A 22,429-nucleotide genomic window follows, 5' to 3' on the forward strand; every position below is an offset into this window, starting at 1 on the left:
TTTAAATTTGGGGCCAAATCAAAGAATATACTAACAAAGCCTTTTGGAATTATCTAAATACTCCTCTTGGTGTGAAATTTATGACAAATATGCTCAGAAGATTCTTGTATTACCTTATTACAGGTGTATAAGTCAAGAGAAGCAGGAGGCTATTTTAAACCCATAGTCACATTATTTTCTTTTAAGTTGGAAATAAAGTATAGAACAGATTTTTATAAAAAGACAGTGTACTATTTCAGTTTTAAAGAAGGCTAATTTCTGTAGCAGATATAGGCCTTAAGAATGAACAATCTCGGTTATTATCTTTGCGGCTTTACTAAAAAAAAATAGAACTAGTTATGCAAAGAGCATAACAATGAAACTAAAGTTTGAGAATTGGAAACAGAACTGACTGTGGGAACTATGAGTCATCTGAACATCAGGGATCCCTGAGGATTGAGGGTACACATTCCTTCGCTAAGAAAACCTGACCTATTCAGAGAGAAAGAGGGAGAAGCTGATTAGACAGGTCCATGTGTCCATAGGTTGCAGATATGACCACATGGCACATACTTATGCTGACCACAGCTATGGGCAGGTGGAAGGTGCCTGTCTAGCAGAAGGTACCTTTCCCTCGGCGATGAATCTGATAAAATTTATAAAGCAACGGAGGAGAAAAGAAAACTGTTGACTTCCAATGCAGTTACCTATCTATGAAACTCTGCTTTTCCAAAACTAGGTTAGCACAGAAGCAGAGTCGCCTTCTAGAATGGCAAAGCTCATACATGGAGTCAGCTCTGCTTGGTCTGCTGAGATGTGAAACCATCACCATGAAATAAAATGTCGCCATTGTGACATTTCCCAGGGAATATTTTGCACATCTTTACTTACGTTAAATCACAGAAAACATTGCTTTACATAAAAGCAAACATCCCGTGCAATTCAGATTGAGAGATTTGTAATATGGCTACTGTGAGCAATGGCCTCTGAGGCTCTGAAAGCAACTCCACACTGACAGGAAATCGTGGACTAAAACTTTCCCCCAAGATCTACTTAATTCCCTCACAAACATTAATATTGCAATTAATACTGTGGTATGTATTTGGAGTGGGGGAGTGATAGCTCGTATACACACAGAGCTTTCCATCTCCAGCACCACAAGGCCCTGAAAGTGACTCTTGAGCACTGAACTGGAAGTAACCTCTAAAGCCCACTGAATGTGGGTCCAAATGGAAATTATTTTTATTTTAAAAAGCTTATTGGAAAGATATTATTGTAGGGGAGGTGCTTGCTTTATGTAAAGCTGACCTGAATTCGATCCCTGGCACCACATATGGACACACCCCTCTTCCATGTGCCAGCAGGGTTCAGTAGTCCCTGAACACAGAACCAGGAGAACCAGATGTGGCCTAAATACCCACCCCAACACCCCGCAAAAGGTTCATCTAATGACGGGGCATATTTTCAGTTTTTTTTTTTTGATCCTTGGGGCCATTCATGGACTAATGATCCACGAGCCAAGCAGTGCGACAGACTGAGACACACACCCGGCTTTCTCACCGCCCCAGCGTGCTGGGTTTTGCCCCCTCACTGTTTTGAGTAACTGTAGCTCAGTTTGGAGCCTCTCACAGTGTCCTAGCAGGTCCACACCAGACACCGGAGGTGTCTATTTCTGCCCCACAGAATCTGTGACACAGAGACATCCTCTGCTCTAGCTGCACTTTCTGTGCACTGCAAGCATCGTTCAGCCGATCACCTTCCTTGGTTGCTCCCCATCCTCCTCCACGCACAGACCCATCATTCCCCAGCCCAACGCTTCATGGAAGAAATTCTGCTGATCGCCAGAGCTCTAGGTGTGTACAAAAATCAATTGTCAAGCAAGAAGCAGAGCAAAAAATTAGCCCCGAGCACTGCCAGGTATGGCCCCAAAACAAACCAAAAAAAAAAAAAAATCAATTGTCTCCCATATGCCTGAATTTTTATTATTACTTGTCCTGTAAATCACAGTGCCTAGATAACACTGCAGGGAAAGCCAGCTAATACTTGGGGTGAAAAATTCTCAAACTAATTTTTCTGAAATGCTTTGCTAATTTTTAGCTAAATGTGTCATTCCTTTGCAGAGCAACTCGATTTCAATGACTTTCACAGTTATTTTACACATATAGTGTATTTCTCCTCTGACTCCTTCTAAAATAATGTTTATAAGAAAAAAACAGTTGTTTTTTTTTTTTTTTCCTCCTCTCAATTCCAACACTCTCAATTCCAAGCCCTACAGGTAAACTCAGGGTGAGTGCTGTCTGGGCCCCAGCTGGATGCCACCTCACAGCTTAGACTCCAGGCAGCGGAAACAATCTAGACTTAACCTGTTTTTTCTGTCCTACTTCACAAGGATGATAGTCCTTAAATGCCTGGTGTACAAACTGCTTTCCTCACCGTCTATGGGGGGAGGTCAGCTTCCGTAGCGGCCAACCCCTCATGGTCAGAAGCAAAAGCCTGCCAAGGACTGGAGATGATAGTTTTCATGAAAACACTTTATAAACGGCAAAGGTCAGCATGACAAAACACACCTACACAGACAGACAAAGATGCAGAGATTCATTCCCCAGGATTCAGATTGGGGTTTCTTCTACGACAAAGCATCGCACAAGAAGTAGGCCACAATCTTGCATAAGTGGAATTATTTCCACTGAAGTGTTAAAGTTTCCCCCAAATCTAAATACCCCAGTTACCCAAAGCAAGAAATCTCCTTAAAGACTATATTCCCTTTCACGAAGCACTGACCCTTTAAAAACGCAAACCACTCTCAAAACGTAGAGCCACTAAGTTAAGAAGAACAGAGGCACACTGGGCAACTGAAACATCACAGACAGCACAAATCCTGAGGATAGAGAGGTCAGGACTGTAGTGAAGGGAGCATGTCTAGCTCCAGCCAGAGAGGAGGGCCCGAATGATCAACTTCACAGCTTTGCCCTGGGCAGGCCCTGAGGGAAAGGATTTGTCAGCCTGCTCTATTTCCCTGGGGTACTATCTGTAATTACTATCACAGCTCATTGATTTTCAATTCTTTCTATTAATACATTTATTGGCCATTCTGACATTATTAAAATCAGCCCAACTCTGCTTCTTGAGTAGAATATATCTCTTCCCTAAAATATGAGTTCTGCAAGTACAGAATTTTTTTCTTTAAAAAAAAAAAAGTATCACCTTAGCGATAGCTCAGCTGGTGTGTGTTTTCCTTTGAAACCAGGTAGCGACATGCAAAGATTTCACTGCAGATCAAAAGATCTCAAGTAGTAGTTCATCACAGAATACTAAATGATAAGCACATTTATTTTTCTATGATAATTCTGCCAATTTACCAGCTATGTGGGCTCCTGTTCCCCAGTAGGGGAGGTAATAATGAGGCTTTTTTAAAGGGTAATGCAAGTGGCATTTTTAGAAGGCCTCTCTTCTGATAAAGTCATTAAAGTAACACTGTCTTACTCAGCTTTTACATACAGATGTACATTCAGTCTTTTATGTTATACATAGAGTAAACGCTAGGTTCATTGTTCATTTTTGGTCCCCCCTGCTTAAGCTACTGAATTTTAATGCAAAGCCATGGCTTCAACAGCATTCCTTAAGCACATGCTAGGTTCAGATATAATACTTGCACCTGTCTATATTTCTTCAGTCTGCGGACTGGGTGTTTTCTAAAATAGCACCTGTCTCAAAATTGTCTCATTCTATAGTGGAGGCCTGGCTCTTGAAATAAATAACATCTGCATTAATCACTGTTTATCAAGCACTGCCTATTCATATACTCCTTGAGCTGCAATCAAAAGGAAGAACAGATTTTTTTAAAAAATTTTTATTAGTGAATCACCGTGAGGTACAGTTACAAACTTATGAACTTTCATGTTTGCATTTGGTTTACATCCCTCCACCAGTGCCCATTCTCCTCCACCAATATTTCCAGCATCCCTCCCACGTGACTCCCACCCCAACCCCCTACCACCCCGCCCTGCCTCTGTGGCAGGGTATTCCCTTTTGTTCTCTCTCCTGCTGGGTGTTGTAGTTTGCAACAGAGGTATTGAGTGGCCGTCATGTTCGGTCTATAGTCTACTTTTGGTACGCAGCTTTCAACCCGAGTGGGTCCTCCCAAAATTCTCTACTAGGTGTTCCCTTCTCTGTCTCTGCTGCCTTTTCCCCCAGCATGTGAGGCCAGTTTCTAAGCTGTGGGGCAGACCTCCTAGTTCTTATCTCTACTACTCCTGGGTGTTAGTAATCCCATTCTGCTACTTTATATTCCACATAAAAGGACAGAAATGTAAAGTATAAATTCTACTATTAATATAATGGAGGTGGCTAAACTGTACTGGTCAGTCTTAGAGCTATTGAAATATCCTCAACATTTTGTTCGAAATGTCCTTCACAGTGGCTTACAGAGTACTTACAAACTGCTTCAACAGGAAAAGACCAGCATTCCCTTTTTTGTCTGATTCTAAAAGTAAGGATCTCTACCTTCACAAGAGCTGGTATTTTCTGCTACTAAAGCATGGAGACTGTAGCTGAATCTCTACCCATCTGCTTCTGTGTTGTATTATACCCACATCCACGGCCATGCCAGAGAGCGCCCTAGGGAATGATACCCGAACACTAAGCTTGAGGTAGCCCCAAAAAACTGACAGGTGTGGCTCCAAAATAATAAAAATAAAAGCAATAGTTTGGTTTTTGTTTTCAAATGGTGGCCAAATACCATCAACACACCAAGCAGTGTGTCATTTTCACACTCATGTAATAATTAACTGCTGGGGTCCAAGGATGGCTCACTCAATGTAACATCTGTTTTGGAAGCCCAGAATCATGAAATGTTTTCTCATGATATTTGTTGGGGCTGGGGGGGGGGGGTTGGGATTCACCTGGCAATGATCAAGAACTATTTCTAGCTCTGTGGTCCCTAGTACCCCCTGGCAGTGTTTTTCACAGAGCGCTCTGTGGCACTCAGGATTTGAAACAGTATCCTGGCCACTTCAGTCACATGCAATTAAGTGCTCTACTCTCTGTTCTTACACTGCAATCCAAGAGGATTTGAGTTTCCCAGCACGGGATTTGAGTTTCCCCCACAAGCACAATGAGAACCCAGCAGCAATGCTATTTGGGATCCCCAAATAACCATCATGACATGCCTAATTTCTGATACCCCAGTTCTAGGTATAGGTATGCGTACGCAAGCACCACAGTCAGTGTGAAACCCCAACAGAGCACCACAATCTAGTTCAAGACACCCATTCTCCGCAGCAGCAATAACCACCACAGAAAAGCAAGGGAAAGTGAACAAGATGACGATCATGAAGTCTGGGTTTGTCACCTGACTTTCCCTCGTGATCAGATCCAACGAGAATTTGAACCTTATCTCAGTGAAGCACAAAATCAAACAAGACACATCAGGGTGCCAAATGTGCGATTTTTCTGAAATCTACTTTCGGGAAATACGTACATGGAAATGTGGAAATCTCTACAAGATGCCTTTTGAGAAACCAAAGCAATAGGGTGCTTTAGTGCCTAGTTTTTCTTCAAAAGAGAATGTACAGTCTGCAGGTCTGTGGTCACTGCTGGGTGAAAGCAACCAGGCAGCTACTGACCCACACAAGACAGAGGCTTCTGTGGGTAGTTTTATGGCAAACTGGCCCTCAAACTCATCACCAGAAACACTCGCATTCCATGCCCATTACCTGAACTGAGACAGGTGACAGGGAACCTGGACAGACTTGATATCCATCCTCCGGAGAGGAGGACATGGAGGGCCACAGAGAGAAGGTGATCCCTGACATCATTCAAGATGGTGAGCTGGAGGATGAAATCATGTCGTGTGTCCTCCAGGCCGCCTCCTCTCTCTGCATCCTGTCCTATCTTTGGGTCAGTTCTCTCTTCCTTGCTTTAGGCTTTCACTTAATAACGCATTAGGCCGATGGCATTGGGGACACTCTCAGAACAGCGGGACACAAGCACCAAAGGTCACAGACAAAGTCATTCCGACACTCGCCACGGTGCCCCTGAAGTGTATCATAAGAGCACATGCCCTTCCCATCGACCGCTTAGCAACACGGGCGGCGCATGTGACAAGCCTGAAGAAAAGGGAAATCACATTTCAGGAGACTGTAATGATGATCGAGTTCGATGTCATAAAAGTACGGATGCGAGGGCAGAGAAGGAAAGAAGGCGCCTGGCAAGGGTGTTCACGCTGCCCTGTGGATCAATTCCCAAGGGATGCGACGGGAAGACGGTCACCTGCATGAAAGTGTACATATTCCCAGCATTCCCAATTTGCATCTCCTGGCTCACAATGACTCTATGAAGTAGAGAGGCAGAGCTGATTTATAACCATCTTTTGACTGTTTTTGATCTTTCATGTGAAGTTGTACCGTTACGTTGAATAAAAGCATGCGTTTTGAGTGCTGGCCGTAGGTCAGAAGCTGTAAGAGATAAAGAGATATCTAAAGCATGTTCCTCAGCCAGAGAGGGAGTACAGGGGTAAGGTTTTTGCCTTATAACCTACCAACCCTGTTCAATCTCTAGCACCACAGATGGTTCCAGGAGTAATCCTCGAGCACAGAGAAAGGAGTAGGCCCTGAGGAGCACTGTGTGTGTGTGTGTGTGTGTGTGTGTGTGTGTGTATCCACGATGCCCCACCCCACACCCAGAAAGGAAAAAAAAATAATTCGGGGACTCTGAGAGTTTAAAATCAAATTGCAAAGATGTGGCTAGACGCACACACTATAAAACTATTAAGTGAATGAGAGCCACAAAGTTTCAGGGGACTGAAAAGGCCGAAGGGTAAGTGTAGTCCTGTTTCGTTAAGCCCTGGATGGGCTTCTGAGGCCCTGGCTTCCTGGGGGCTGAAAGGTACATGGAGACACCAGCTGAAAGCTGAAGGCCTCACGGCCAATTCCTAACAAGAAGAGAGAAATAGATGTCCTCCGGATGCAGGGAAAAGCAGACAGACATGGAAAGGGGCCGACTTTCAGAAGTTTCCAGGAGTGGGAAAGCCAACTGTGGATTCTTTCCCAAAAGAATGGAGGTGAATGCAGTGTCTTTGAAACACCCAAAAAGCAGCATTTCCAGACTGGCCACAGAATCCAGCCAAAGCACCAACTTCACTGTGTCTGTGACATGAGATCCACGTGCACAACTTTTGGTTTATTGTGAATAGCATGTCTCAAAGGCCTCTGAGTCCACCCCAAGTTATTTTCAAGTTGCTAATTTGTTTATATATTCTCATGGAGAGTCCAACTTCAATCAGCCCATAGCAATACATATATATATATATATATACACATAAATTTTTCACAGTTGGTTTAAGGTATATATAAATGATGAGAAACGTGTGCTGTTTTCTTTAAATAGTCATAATCATATATTTCATTAAAAGGGTGGGCTGCTTCTTTTCAAGCCTGACTACAAGTGTATAGTTGTTTAAAGAGTAAGTCTAAAACTAAAGGAAAAGTAATTTTAAAAAATTTCTATTTTTTGTGCTCATTTCAGCAGCACATATACTAAAATTGAAACGATACAGAGAAGATGAGCATGGCCCCTGCGCAAGGGTGACACACAAATTGTTGAAGTGTCCCATACGTTTTGCAAAAAAAACAAATCTATTTTGCCTCCAAAATATCTCATCTAAATCACTATTACAATGACAATATCAGCTCATTCCTCACAAGAGGGTATGTGCTCTGGGAGCCAGAGAAATAGCACTGCGGGTAGAGCTCTTTCTTTGCATGCATTTGATCAGGGTTCAATCCCCAGTATATCACAAGTTTTTCTGGACCCCTGCCAGGAGTGTGATCCCCGATTCCAGAGCCAGGAGTAAGTTCTTCTTTTTTTTTTTTCATTTTTTTTTTTTTATTCCGCGCCAAAGTTCATACCTTCTCAACGGACCCGCAAAATGTTGGACACCACGCCTTCTCCCGGAGGGGAGAGAGACCAAGAAGGAAGGTTATTTCCTCCGTTAGCCGGCATGGGGCAAAAGCTTAGTTCACAGTCTCCATACATGGGTGCAAGCACTTGCTGGAACCCCAATTCCTAAAGCTGTCTCTGGTTCCCGCTTGTTCCACATCCGCCGGCTCTGCAGGGGCATGGGCGCCCGGGCCGAAAACCCGGCCGGCCGGAGCCGAGCACGGGCCCCGACTCACCAGGAGTAAGTTCTGAGTGAGCACTGCCAGTGTGTGGCCTCAAAACACCATTTAAAAAAATAATAATAGGTGTTAAGCAAAATCTATAAAAGGACAATATCTCCTGTCTTATCTGAGGACAAAACAGATACTATCCAATAGTAAAACGATGCCCTTGGACAAGACAGGGAACATTGTGTTTCACAGATTTTGTCCATGAGCAAACCAGGTTCGATTCCTAGCATCCCAATATTACATAGGGTCCCCGCCCTGAGCACCACCAGGAATAATTCCTGAGCATGGAGCCAGGACAGCCGCCTAAAGTCTCTCTCAATATCTCTCTCTCTCTCTCTCTCTCTCTCTCTCTCTCTCTCTCTCACACACACACACACACACACACACACACACACACACACACACGCACACCCCAAACAAACCAAAACAACAACAACAAAAAAACAACAAACAAACTCCTACACTGAGAAGCTACAAGTTTTACTTGATGAGTGAGACCAGAAAATCCTGATGAGCACATGACTTTCTCAAAAGATCTATCTGTTCAAAATCCAAAATCTTAACTGTCACCGTCTTTCATCTTGCTCAAGTCCCCAAGGTCTTGGGTGGAGTTGCTGTGACTCAGTCTCGTACCATCCATGGAGTTGTGTTAGTGGCTTAAGTTTCTTTCAGGCCTTTCCACATCAGCATTGAGCATAAAGGTGAGAGGTGGCCCTGGCACGGTGGCAGGGGTGTTGCAGACGCAGACACTGGAGCCGGGAAGCATGCGCTGAGAGACCAGGACCCTGTTCCAGAGGGCTCGGGTGACAGGGCTTCCAAGAGGCCTCTCACTGCTACCATCCACGCGCTCCTAACCCTAGTCAACAAATCTTTTTCCAGATCAGCATCCTGACCCTCGAATGGAATCCTACATAAATAAACTCATGTATATATATATATTTTCTTCTTCTTTTTTTTTTTTTGGTGGGGATATGGGGAGAACAGGTTTGGGGTGGGGTTTTAGGAGACACTGCAGTGCTCAAGAGCTATTTCTGACCCTGTACTCTGAAGTGGCTCCAGCAGTACTCCAGGGCTCTCTGCAGTGCAGGGTTTGGCCTGAGGTCACACTCAATGTGAGTTAGGCAAGTGCTGTAACCCCTTTACCATCCTTTGATCACATATATGGATTGATACTTTATTCACATTTCAAGTTTTTAAATAGCCTGATTATAAATGATAGCTATTGTTTTGATTTTACAAATAAGAAGGATGAGTGAAATGACAGTTAAATATTTATTCAACTTATGTCCTACTGGGGTTCCCTGGTCTCAGTGGTGGAAGTATTTTTTTTTTATTTTATTCTTTTATTGAATCACCATGTGGAAAGTTACAAAGCTTTCAGGTTTAAGTCTCAGTTATACAATGCTCAAACACCCGTCTCTTCACCAGGGCACATATGGTGGAAGTATTTTAATAAGCTAATGTGCACTCAGATATACAAGTTCTCTCCCATAAATACAAAACTTGGTAAGCTGTTGCTGCATCTCTCCTGGTTTTAAGCAGAAAAGTCAAATAATGTCAATAATTACAAAATCCCACACACTTTTTAAAGAACATCTAGCCATACCTAAAGACCTTGTACTTTTATTAGCCACATTGACTGGCACTATAAAATATTCTTTCTTCTGCTCTGTGTGTTTTCAAACCCACGGACTTCAATTTCTTCAACTCGATTCCTCATAGAGTGTAAAAAGAAGAATACAAATATCCTAAGACATCCGTCCCATGACTGTGCATATCTTGCCCCGGCAATTTCTTAATTTAAAAAGAACCAACCGATTCTGGCTTTGAAACTATATTCTGATTAAATTTCATTAATACTTCCTCTCTCCATTAGATTTTATTAGCATTCTGAAATATTCACCAATTTACATAAAACCTCTTGGTTACTAAGTTTTCTATACTTCCTAATTTCAGAGGGTTATCATTTCCAAATGAGCAATAACTGAGGTTGCAAATAAGTAGAAACCAGCAAGGAACCTTAGAAGAGTTTTTCTGGAAAGGAAAACTTTTACGCCAATGAACAGTCAGAAGCATTCTGCACATACCAGGAAGCTCTAACGGTAACCTCCGAGATGACATAAAGGCACTGGAATATGGAGGCCAGTAAGGCACATAATTTACACTTTCACTTACCCCTTGTTCAGATTCCAGAAGCTCTGTTTTGACTCTGACTGCCGGCATCCCATCAAGCATTAACATTCTGTTCTCAAAGGGGTTGATATTCTGGTAATAAAAAAAAGAGGGGGGAAATTCAGTTATAAGCCTTCAAGAAGGGACATCTGGTAGGGTCTTCCTTTGCAGTAGTACATTTAGTACTGCTAACCTAATTTTATAACAATGAAGTATAATTAAATGAAAATATCAGCACAACCAATTATCGCCCCATTGTGAACTTTCATTTGAAATAATGACCAAGAAGTTGAATTAATCAGTCTGATTCTCTGACCTCTGGGGTCGGAGGTCAGACTATAATAAACTAGAGTAAGGAATCCTTACATTAATTTATATGGGACTGGAACAGCAGAATCCAATTTTGCAACTCTGATATAAAATATAAGGCAAGTTTCTAGCTGCAATAGTTCCAAAGGCTGTTTATGTACAGAAATTCATACAGCAGGAACTTGGTAAGACATAATTTATATCCATCATTAATATCAAAGTCTAAATTTTTGAAACAAGACAATATAATTCTATCTAGCCAAACTGAACTTTGTTTTTATGGCAATTGTGGACAAATGAAAATCTCTACATATAAAACCCAAATAAACACACACACACATCTTGAAGTCAGGCTGAATTTTTCAGTTGGAGTAATAACCAAAGAATAAATGACAATTTCTTATTGTGGTGAATGTTACCTCAAACTTTTAACTAAAAATCTTATTTCTATTACGTCTCAATAAAATTTTAAATGACATTTATAAAAATATTGTATCAAGGTTATTATGTGGGGAATCAGAAAACCATGTTTCATCACTCATGAAAAGCTACAATCAGATTCATGTTTTAAAATATCTTTAGGGGGGCTGGAGCGATAGCACAGCAGGTAGAGTATTTGCCTTGCTCGCAGCCGACCCGGGTTCGATTCCCAGCATCCCATACGGTCCCCTGAGCACTGCCAGGAGTGATTCCTGAGTGCATGAGCCAGGACTAACCCCTGTGCGTCACCAGGTGTGACCCCAAAATAAAATAAAATGAAATATCTTTAGGGGCTAGAGTGATAGTACTGCAGGTAGGATGCTTGCATTGCACATGGCTGATCTGGGTTTGAATCCTAGCAACCTAAACGGTCTCCTGAGCATGCCCGAAGTGATCCAGGAGTGATCCCTGAGTGGAGAACCAGAGGTAAGGGCTGAGCACTGCTGGGTGTGGCTCCCAAACGAAATAAAGATATACATGTACATATAAACATATACACGTATTTATTTAGAAAGCCAACTTTCCCATCATATGCAAACTACACTAATCAAAATGATTTGAGTGTTTAGAAGGATTATTATTATTTTTTTTTAATTAGAGAGTCACAGTGAGGGTACAGTTACAGATTCACACATTTTCGTACTTGTTTTTCCCTCATGCAATGTTCAAGAGCCCATCCCTCCATCAGTGTCCATTCTCCACCACCAATGAACCCAGTATCCCTCCCACCCCCAATCCCATCCCCCCACCCCACCCCGCCTCTGTGGCAGGGCATTCCAATTTGATATCTCTCTCTCCTTTTGGGTGTTGTGGTTTGCAATAGGGGTATTGAGTGGCCATCATGTTCAGTCACTAGTCCATTTAGAAGGATTATTCTTAATTAATAGAACCGCATGACAATGATTAGCCTTTTTTTATTGATTTGATCGAATTCTAAATATTTTGTCTATACAGTAACTAAGATCAATATTTTTATTTTATTTTTTTTAAAGATTTTTATTTATTTATTTATTTATGTATTTATTTAAAGATCAATATTTTTAAAACATCAGATTTTCACCTGTCTTAAAGAAGTTTTTCTAACAAAGGGTTAAATAAAAGCAACTGGCACTTCAAAACAACATAAATTAAACGTTTTATTACCAAATAATACCAACAGAGTGCAGTAGAGGGAAGGCTAATTATTTCTCCTATTTTCAGGCTCTTTTTGTTAAGAAAAAAATATCCTAAGAGCTAAAATTCATAGGACTTCCTATCACAAATATTTGCTTAGAGAAATCAACAAGAAAGAAAGGCAAATTTACTCTGGAGTGAACTGGAGTATTTAAAAAATTTCATGCTGCCTAGTCTATTAGGTAATAAAAAAAAGAAAACAAATTACTACTGTCATGTTGTTTTCTTAGAAATGTAAAATATTATTGAAATTGGCACGATACATTTCTCGAAAAAGTTTGCTTGAGATTTGCCCTCATTTCGAGGGAACTAAAGATCCTACGGGCTTGGAGCAGAAGAAACAACCATAGAAGCAGCAAGCTTGGTTAATTTGTTACAAGCCGAAAATCCTTTCATGGAGGCTGGTAGATTGTTTACACATCAGGCAAAGATCTCAATTCCTAAAGTGTCACTTGCTTCCACGGTTGGAAGCAGCCAGCTTGGCTTGCCACCACCGTGTCTCAGGAAAGCCTTCTTGCAGGGAGCATTGAGAGCTCCACTCCCCTGCCTTTTCAAAGTGATGCCAGGAATCTACCTTAACAAAGCATCCCCTAGGCTGTTTGGTTGGTAGACAATGAAGGATGAGTTGATATTGCTGCCTACCCTGGAGGAGGTCTTGCCCAGACAAAAAGGCAAGAAGATGCCCTGCAAAGAAGGGGGAAAAGACAAAGAGCTATTGTGGAAAGGCAGGTTTAATGAACTGTTAGAATCTGATTAGAGGCTAATGTCCCTTTTAGTGCTTTGCACCAATTTACAGCTGATATACTCTAACCATTTTCCTCACTGGCTGTGATAAACTCATTAGTTCAAAAAGTGCAAGCTAACCAGAGTCTTCAAAGTTAAAAACTGATAAATCATAAAAACCTGAAGGCATCCATGTTCTGTTGAGTATATTTAAATATGTGTTCCTGTGTTCAGGGCGGGCTTTAAAAAAAAAATCATTGTCCCTGATTAATTCTACATGAGATAAAAACAACATGCACATTTTAATTTCATACAAAGGTCAAAAAAATTTTTTCAAAAGCTTTCAAGAAATTAAGTTTTCCCTGGGTATATTTCTCCATGACTTTTTAAGAATAGATACAGTCACAACTACCTAAGAAAAAAACATAAACAGCAAATGCTGATGTGGAAAAAAAAAATGGAAACAGGTCTTAACTAGTAGAGATTCTATCAGTAAATATACCTGAAAAGTGCACCGTATGTACACACGAAGTACATTAACCTCCATACTCATAACCCTGTTGAGAATAAATATAAGCTCTAAGCCCTGTCCCATGTTACAAACCATCCAGGAAGGTGGATGGTTTTATAGAGGGCATGACAATTTTACAGCACTGACGATACAGTCCTTGGAACAAAATATCGACAGATTTATCTCTCTAAGCTAAAATCAGATACATACAATCTCAGTTGACTATAGACATTAAATATGTAATAAACTCTAGTAATTTGGAGTTGCTGTCAAACATATCTTGCCATGATCTTAATCAAAACACATTTGCTATGGAATCAATAGCTCAACTGATTCCCAAGAGGTAAATAAAATTACACAGTCATCAATTTTAGTAACATAGCCCTTTTGGTATATTTATGTTGTGAGTAACATTTTGACATTATACAACCTCAGCATTTTAATTTGTGCACACTTTCATACACATATGTTCGTATACACACATTACCTGAGTCAAAAGGGTCGATTTTATCCATTAATAGCTTCCATTACAGTTATTAGCTAATAACTAACTATCTGAGCAGTAAATGAGAATGGAGGGAGGAATAAAAGGTTTTAACAGAGTAATAATCCCTGTTAGCACAATCACCACAGGTCTTGAAACTCAAAACACTTCTTTTTTTGAGGGGGGTGGGGACCATACCTGCTCAGGATTTAACTCTTGGATCTGTGCTCAGGGATCACTACTTGTAGTGATATGGGGTACTAGAAATTAAAACTGAGTTAGCCCCGTGCAAGGCAATGCCTTGTCAGTAGTACTACCACTCTGACCCCAACATCTCAAAATATTTCTCATAGAAGGAGCAGAAAGGAAAAGAGTGACATTCAATGATCATACATCATAAAAAATATAGGAGAGGGTGACTTCCCAGGTGCACAATGGCCCTCTGTTCTACTCCACAATGAAGCTTTGTTTCTCTCTCCTCAGTGCGGGCATCCAGTTTGCACGTTTATAGAAACCAAGACCCACCTGTCACTATTCAACAGACTAACTTTTAAAACTAGATTTTCTTTCATAAAAAAATATCTACTACTGTGTGCTTTGATTACTGAAGGGACAGTACATATTCAGAAGTATACATCTTAAATTCTGTCTGAAAACAAGTGACAATAAATAGCAACACTGCCCCCAGGACCCCCTCCAGGCTCCCATTAAGTTAAAGAGTGAGGTTCAGGGCATCTGAGAAGTAATTTAGGAATCATTGCAAAGATTAACTAAAATACTTTCATAGAAGATGCTAGAAGATTTACAATGTATATCTTACATTTTCAATGCTACAACTGACTAAAAGTATAAATGTTGGGGTACTTTTTCCTTTAAAATAAGCGACAGAATCAGAATACCTTTGAGTTAGCCTTAGCTTAATTTTTTTTTCCTTAGAGAACTCAGTCTTCCCTAGTTTATTCTACCCCAGCAGCCTTGCCTTGGGTTGGATCCCCAACATTAAATATGGTCCCCCAAGCTTCACCACAAGCTTGTGATTCCTGACAACAGAGCCAGAGGTAACCCCTGGGCATAGCTGAATATAGTCCAATACCTCAACACCCACACTCCCTACCCGAGCACGCGCACACGTGCATGCTCACACACACTCACACACACACTCACACACACACCACCACCACCACCACCACCACCCAATTAAAAGAAAATGAAAAGCAGGAATATTTCTCAATACTCAACAATCAACTAACAAACAGGTCAGACATTTGCAGAAATGGAACAGTCGTATTCCAACCATGTTTGAGCACTGAGATGTAAGAGAATCAGTGGATTCCTCTTACTCTGGTGGATTCCTCTTACTCTGTGTAAGGAGAGGACCACAAGTCTAATAAATCAGAATCATGCCCAGGCAATGGCTTGTTTTCTTTTGGTACACAACAAATCACAGAGCAAGAACCAATCATTTTAGGGCACCACTGGGAACATATCACAAGCGCTACTATCTGCTGATTCACTAGGGGCCTGCCCTGTGCTGGGAGCTGCAGAGACAGATGTTCATCGTATGGATTTTGTTTATCTATGTGGTAGTCAACTTGACCATGCTTGGAGCTTACTCCTGGCTCGGTGTTCAGGGACCATATGTGTTACCAGGGACCAAGTAAGGGTTGGCAGTATACAAGGCAAGTGGCTTGTCCATTCTATTCTCTCTAGAGCCTGATATGTTCATTTCATCCTCACAGAAACCGAAAAGGTTGAGGCTGTATTATCTGAAGATGAGGCATCAAAGACACAGGAAGTAGAATGTTCAAGGTCACAAGACAAGAGGAAAAGCTGTCTGGATCAGCCTGAGGTTATAGCCACTACACTTTCTTCCCTCCCTCTCTCTAGTTCTCAGGCTCTAACACTACATCAGTATTTTTCGTATCAATGAGGAGGAGGAGGTAAATAAGTGCCTTGTTGAGTGCCCCAACAAACAGACCCTGAAATGTCGGTAACACTTTTTGTTACAGAGAACTGAACTGACATTGACTCAATGAACTGGATGTGGAACATCCGCTAGCAACATCTGGGGCAACAACAATGTGAGGTCAAAATAAACTCTGGGTTTCAAAGCTATTTCGCTTTTCTCTGCCTTTAAATTAAGCTTTCAAAGTACTGACTTCATGAGATTATATGTTACTACCTGGAAATATCTGATAATCAATCTAGCAAATTGGTGTCATACTGATTTCAACGTCCAGAAAAATCTATGGTAATCTTATCTGCTACCCAGTTTAGAAAATGTTTCTTCCTTTGCTGGTTCATTCAATACTTTTGCAATACTTTCATGTCCTTGCATGAAACAGTAACTTCATCTTCTTAGTCGTATGCTCAAGAGAGAGATTTGAGAATTGCATTTAATTTATAATCACTTAGACTGCATGTAAAATCACATCTTTCTGTGCTCACATAGCATCACAATTGATAACTCATTCTTTTAGAGGGCATGTGCAAAACCAAAAGCACCTGAAATGGTGCCAAACAAATCTCAGTTCCAACACAAGGCTGGCATTCTAGCCCACCATTTCATGTTTCATTTCTTCACAGCATGGCAAATTTGGTTATCTCTTTAACAACCATATTTTATTGGCAAAAATGGGAGTTATATAACAGACCGATTGAGATTCCCACTTAAACTCCTGTCAGTGACTTTAATGATCCATAGGTCTATTATTCTGAAATATTTGCACTCAAGTCTTAAAACCAAAGCCCTTCCAGGAAAACCCTCACACTGAAATGTGGAATTGTGTGTCTTATAAGAATCGATGAATCTGTACACAAAAAAAAAAAAATCCCTATTTTTCCACAAAAGTAGGAATAATTCTGCTTCCTACATAGGCAAAATTCTAAACTTTTCCAACAACATCTAGTTTCAATGAATAGTTTAGAAATACTCCTAGTGAGAGTAGCTAAGCTAGCCATGAAAAAAAAAAACTGACAAGTTCATAATCAAACTGCAAACGGATGCTTTTCAAAAGGGCAACCAACTCAACCCAAACTGAAAGCCAAAATTGCTGCTGGCATTTTCAAAGAGCCCTAATAAATTTTCAGAAATTACAACAGATGCTTGCTTTCTCCTCTTCTGTTCACTGTGCAGAGGCTGGTGAAATGACACCGGAGCTTTCACGGAGCACTCCCCTCCCCGGCAGGAATGCAAATTCTGACTGAATGTTATGTTTGTCCTCCAGATTCTTTCTGAAAATCTTTAACACCTGGGGGTGGCAAGTCGGCCAGATCTTTTCATGAACATGCCCTGGCTGGGCCGTGGCGTCTCTAATACACCAGACCCTCACCCTTCACCAAGGCATGTTCTCGCACTCTGAGGTACTCCAGGAGATACAGGGATGAGCCAGGTCTCCAGAACAGAAGCAAGAAAAATGTCAACAACCCACCAAAACCAGAGAGAGGAAGCGAGGACAAAGGTTCAAGTCAGCTAAGCAGGCGATAACATGAACAGGTGGATTAGGCATAGGAAAGGGTTAAGGGTTGGTGACTGGTGGTGATGAGACATGATGTCAGCTGAAGATGAGGAAGTTGGGAGTTACTTGGTGAAAAAGACCAAGAAAGAATGAGTGTCCTTTGTGGTAACGGTAACCCAGATAGATCTTGAGGGCTTCATGCTAAGTGAAATAAGTTAGACAAAGACAAATAATATCTGATCTCACCTATATGTGGAATCTTGCACACACACACACACACACACACACACGCATGCATGCACACGCACACACAAATAACTAGAAACCACACAGAGAAAACAGAAGGGTGGATGCCAGAGACAAGAGGGTGGGGAAAGCAGTGAAGGAGGTCAAAAGGGCACAGACTTGCAGTCACAAAACAAATGACACCAGGATGTAGATCAGAGCAGCGGCCACAGTTCACAACACTGCACCATTGCAAAGCTGCAGAGAGTAAATCTTACAAGTTATCATCACCGGAACAAAAGTATGTAACAACGTATAGCGAGAGACGTGAGCTAGATTGACTACGGGCACCATTCTCAACATTTACACATATAGGACGATTATGCTGCACCTTGGAAATTAAAAAAATACGTCAACTGTATCTCAGGATATCTTGGTTTTTATTTTTGTTTGGGTTGGTTTGAATTTGGGGCCACATCCAACGGACTCAGCGTTTATTCTATGTTCTAAGCTCAGGGCTCACTCCTAGCAACGCGCGATGAGAAAGCATAAGAGATGCCAGGGATCAAGCTTGGGTCTGCTGTGTGCAAGACAAGTGCCCTACCCACTGTACTACTGTTCTGCCCCTGTATCTCAGTTCTTAAAAAAAAAAGAAAGCAAGAGAAGGAGAAAGAGAGAATGGGTGAAATCCTGCGAAAGGACAATGGAGTCAAGATTTTCTCCAGAAGCAAGAGGACAAAAAATAAATTCTGAAGGCTCAGTTCCAGCAGAGGGTAGTGCTAGGAGAACAGCGAGGACAGACCGGTGAGCTCCAGGCCAGGCCCACAGGCCTCCTCTACTCTGGGCACATGATGGACAGAAATGAGCTTCAGTAGGTCTGACATGGCCAAGAGGCCCTGCACAGGGTCAATTAAACTTGCAGTGCAACCGGTATGATCACTGACATTCAATCTATAAAACACTAACTGCACCGAAGAGATGGTACAGCAGGTAAGGCATGTGCCTTGCACATGGCTGAGCCTTTGTTTGATCCCCAGTAGAGTATGTGGTCCAGTGAGCAATGCCTGAGTGAAGACTGATTCCTGAGTGCAGAGCCAGAAATAAGCCCTGAGCACCATTGGATGTGGCCCAAAATTCCACCCCTGTCCCCAAGTACTATTAAGAACTATCACAACAGTTGCTCAACAGCATACCAGATACTAATTCACATGCTTAAATTCACTATAATTTATTCATTGATTTATTAAAAATAACTGAGTACCAGTCTCCCAATGGAGATATTACTGGTGCCTGCTCGAGCAAATTAATGAGCAATGGGATGACAGTGACAGTGATCTGAGTACCAGAAACTACCAAGGTACCTAAAAATTTATTGAACAAAACAGAAAACAAAACAAAACAAAAAAACAAACAAAAAAAAAACAATAGCTTTGTTTTGAGCTCCAATAACATAAAGTAGGTCTTGTTTTGATTTGGGTTTTTTTGTTTTGTTTTGTTTGTTTGGGGAACACACTCAGTTGAGTTCAAGGCTTACTCCCAAGCTCTAACTAAGGAATTATGCCTGGTGGCATCAAGGGACCTTGTTGCTACTGGGGAGAGAACCTGGGTTGGGTAGGTCTCATGGAAAGCAAGCACCCTACCCACAGTACTATCCTCCAGCCACAAAATAGGCCCAATCTTAACATGCAAATGAAGAGAGCAATGACACAACCTTCCCAGGGTTATGAAAGTAGGAGGAGCCTACTCCGAGGCTAGTACCTGCTCTCCAAGGCGGCCACAGCAGAGGACTGAGGACTCTGGCTGCAAAGTTGCATGGCTATGCTTCAGACTGATGAAGGCCTGAATGCACTGCGCAGATGCACTTATGGGAAGTTCATTCTGAAGTCTAAAGCCTGCTCAGATAAGTTACTCAGCCCATTTCCTACCATTCTGCTCAGGCTATAACTCATTTTTAAAATGACCTCTCCCCTGGGCCTCTGATCAATCTGTTCCATTTCTGTACCAATCATTACCTGACAAATTTCTGATTTGCAATTTTAGCGATTCCAGGAGGATTGTATCTTTATGTTCCTAGCAGCATTACTTACTCAACTTCTAAACTCATGTTTAACATGTAACATGGGCTCAGTTAATATTTATTGTTCTAGTGAAATAGTACACGTGGACAGATGTAAAAGCAATTCCTTTTCTTGGGTTCAGGAGAGGAACAGCTGATTGTTGACAGATGGGAAAAGAAGCCTTGGGATGTTGAAATTTCCAGTATTTGTGGAAAGGACAAAAGTAGGATGGTTGAAACATTAGAGGTAAAATTAGAGAGATGAGAAAGGTAACTTGAGATCTGGTGGTAAATGTTCATAAATGCTATGATTATTCATTTCAAAAGACTTCTCTAATTCCTGTTCAATGCTAGTTGTCAGTGTGCAGGTGAACCAGATACAAAGGTTCATTGATTGAAAAAGAGGCTGAGGAAAAGTGGGAAAGTGTGTTTAGGCACTGCACAGTTGATGACATGAAGACACAATGATTTGTCAGAAAAAACATAATTTGTTGACTGGGGAGATAGCTGGAAAGACTGGTATGCAGGAGGCATCAGTATGACCCCCAGTACCTCATGAGTCTCCTGGGAACAGTCAGGAATACCCCCCAAGTACTATGCTGGGTGTCTCCTTGGAGCACAGCTAGATATGGCCCCCAAACTAAAAGTCAACAACAATAAATGGGTTAAGCTTTGTGTTTAGAAAGACAGAACTGATTCCACTGAATTTGGAAGATGGTTTATACACATCGAGAATTTGAAGTAGAGGACTGGGCAGTTAATTCACTCTCACTGTATCACTGTACCACTGTCATCTCATTACTCATCGATTTGCTCAAGCAGGCACCAAAAACGTCTTCATTCATCCCTGTGCATTCAGGGTTAGGGGAATGAGGCCCATTATTGTTGCTGTTTTTGGCATATCAAATACACCATGGGTAGCTTGCCAGGCTCTGCCGTGTGAGATTCTGCATCACTCTCTTCCAGGACCTTTAATTGTCTCTGGGTCTTGGCCGTTGATGAGATTACATGGCGCCGGGGGCAGTTTGTGGATGTGACTGCCAAGCTACTGGAAAACTGGGGATCTGGGTGGAGGAGGTAAAGTCCTGATCCAAGCAGGCTTGGAGATCTCAGCCATGGGTCCCACACACCTGGGTTCCTTTGATGGTTCCTTCATCAGTGAGGCTTGTTCGAGCCTGTGGAGAGTGCCTTGGGCATGGCTGTGGCTGGGTTCTGGAGGTTTTTGGCCGAAAACCGAGGGCTCTGCTTGGGGTGTGGAGGGAAACTCAATCCATCCCCCTCTGAGGGGCCCGAGTGAAGACAGCCTAGCATGGGGGAAGGAGATTCTGCATCACTCTCTTCCTGAAGCTTTGTTTTATAGTCTCTGGATTTTGGCCGTAGATGAGATTACATGGCATCAGAGCAAATTTGTGGTTGTGGCTGCCAAGCTACTAGAAAACTGTGGATCTGGGTGAAAGAGGTCCAGTCCCGATCTGAGCAGGCTTGGAGATCTCAGCCCTGGATCCAGCATACCTGGGTTCCTCTGACAGAAACTCACAAGCTTAACCAAGGCCCAAAAGACAGGTATGCTGGGTTCAATGAAGAGAACATGAATAAAACAAAGAAAAAAATAGTAATATACTTCAGAGGAAGAATTAACACAGAAAATAGTATTTTGATGCCTGAAGAGGTGATGGAAGTAGTGTGGTAGGGCCAAAAGAGAGTCAAGATGACATGAACTTTTTCAGACTATACATGAAAGTAGATTGTGTCACATATTACTCCTACAACCCTTAAAAACCATACTACACTCCTGGGTATGCGAATATTTAGGAATATACTTTAAATTCATGATATGTTTGCATTTTTGAGACCTTTTGTACATATAGAAAGATCCCTCTTACACTGAGCATGCAAGTCACACAATAAATACCAGTAATGTAAAAGTTATACAATATTGGAACAGGTTTGGCAGAAATGAGTTTCTGAAAAATGATAAGACTACATGTTAGAGAGATAGTGCAAAGACTAAGGCACTTGGTTTGTATGTGGTGAACTCTGGTTCAGTTCCCTTGAACACAGAACCAGGAGCAAACCCCGAGCACTCTCGGGTATAGCCCCCAAACAAAACAAAATAAAAAGACTATGTAAACAATTCATCTTATTAGCTATATATATAAGACAAGAATGAACTCTGCTTCAATTAAAATTTTCTCTGGGATCATCGTTTTTACAAATTTTCCTAGTTATTAAAACAAAGAAAAAGAATAGGTATGTACCAAAATACAAGTTTAAGAGTACTGAACATTAACATTAACATATTCATCTGCCTTTTCCCTTTATGAAAAGTCATTTGGAGAATAATGAGAAAACATCCAGAATAGTGAGAGGAATTTGTAATGAAATAGCATCACTGGTCCTCCGTGCCGAGTGAAAATGAAGATTGCTATCAAATATTAAGTCATTTATTTTCTGTAGGAAACAAAGGAAATGACTATTGACCTATATTTTCACCTTTGCTGGTCTACAAGTATGTCAAGTGGCTCCTTATCAAATCCAAAATGGATTATCTTATGAAAACATAGCTGTCGAGTGCCTGTCTCTGGCACAGCCTGGAGAAATAGTACTAGAGTTAGAAACAAGATGTTTTTGAGAAGCATGCATTCAAATTAGTTTTTTGAAGTCTAATGATTGCTCTAACAAAATCAAAAA

General features: G+C 41.4%; 1 protein-coding gene and 1 non-coding gene across 6 annotated transcripts in view; one reads left to right on the forward strand and one right to left on the reverse strand.

Moving 5' to 3' along the window:
• Positions 1 to 22,429, reverse strand: part of KLF12 (KLF transcription factor 12) — a 724,988-nt gene that overhangs the window by 268,491 nt on the left and 434,068 nt on the right. For all 5 annotated transcript variants that reach the window (XM_055142719.1, XM_055142658.1, XM_055142836.1 and 2 more), the window contains one exon: positions 10,323 to 10,412. In XM_055142719.1, coding sequence (XP_054998694.1) covers positions 10,323 to 10,412 — 90 coding nt within the window. The remainder of the gene's footprint in view (positions 1 to 10,322; positions 10,413 to 22,429) is intronic.
• Positions 7,491 to 7,597, forward strand: LOC129401307 (U6 spliceosomal RNA). The gene has a single exon (XR_008628238.1). It is a non-coding gene; the product is annotated as a U6 spliceosomal RNA (small nuclear RNA).

Source organism: Sorex araneus, chromosome 1 (genome assembly GCF_027595985.1).
Source record: "Sorex araneus isolate mSorAra2 chromosome 1, mSorAra2.pri, whole genome shotgun sequence".
Lineage (NCBI taxonomy): Eukaryota > Metazoa > Chordata > Mammalia > Eulipotyphla > Soricidae > Sorex > Sorex araneus.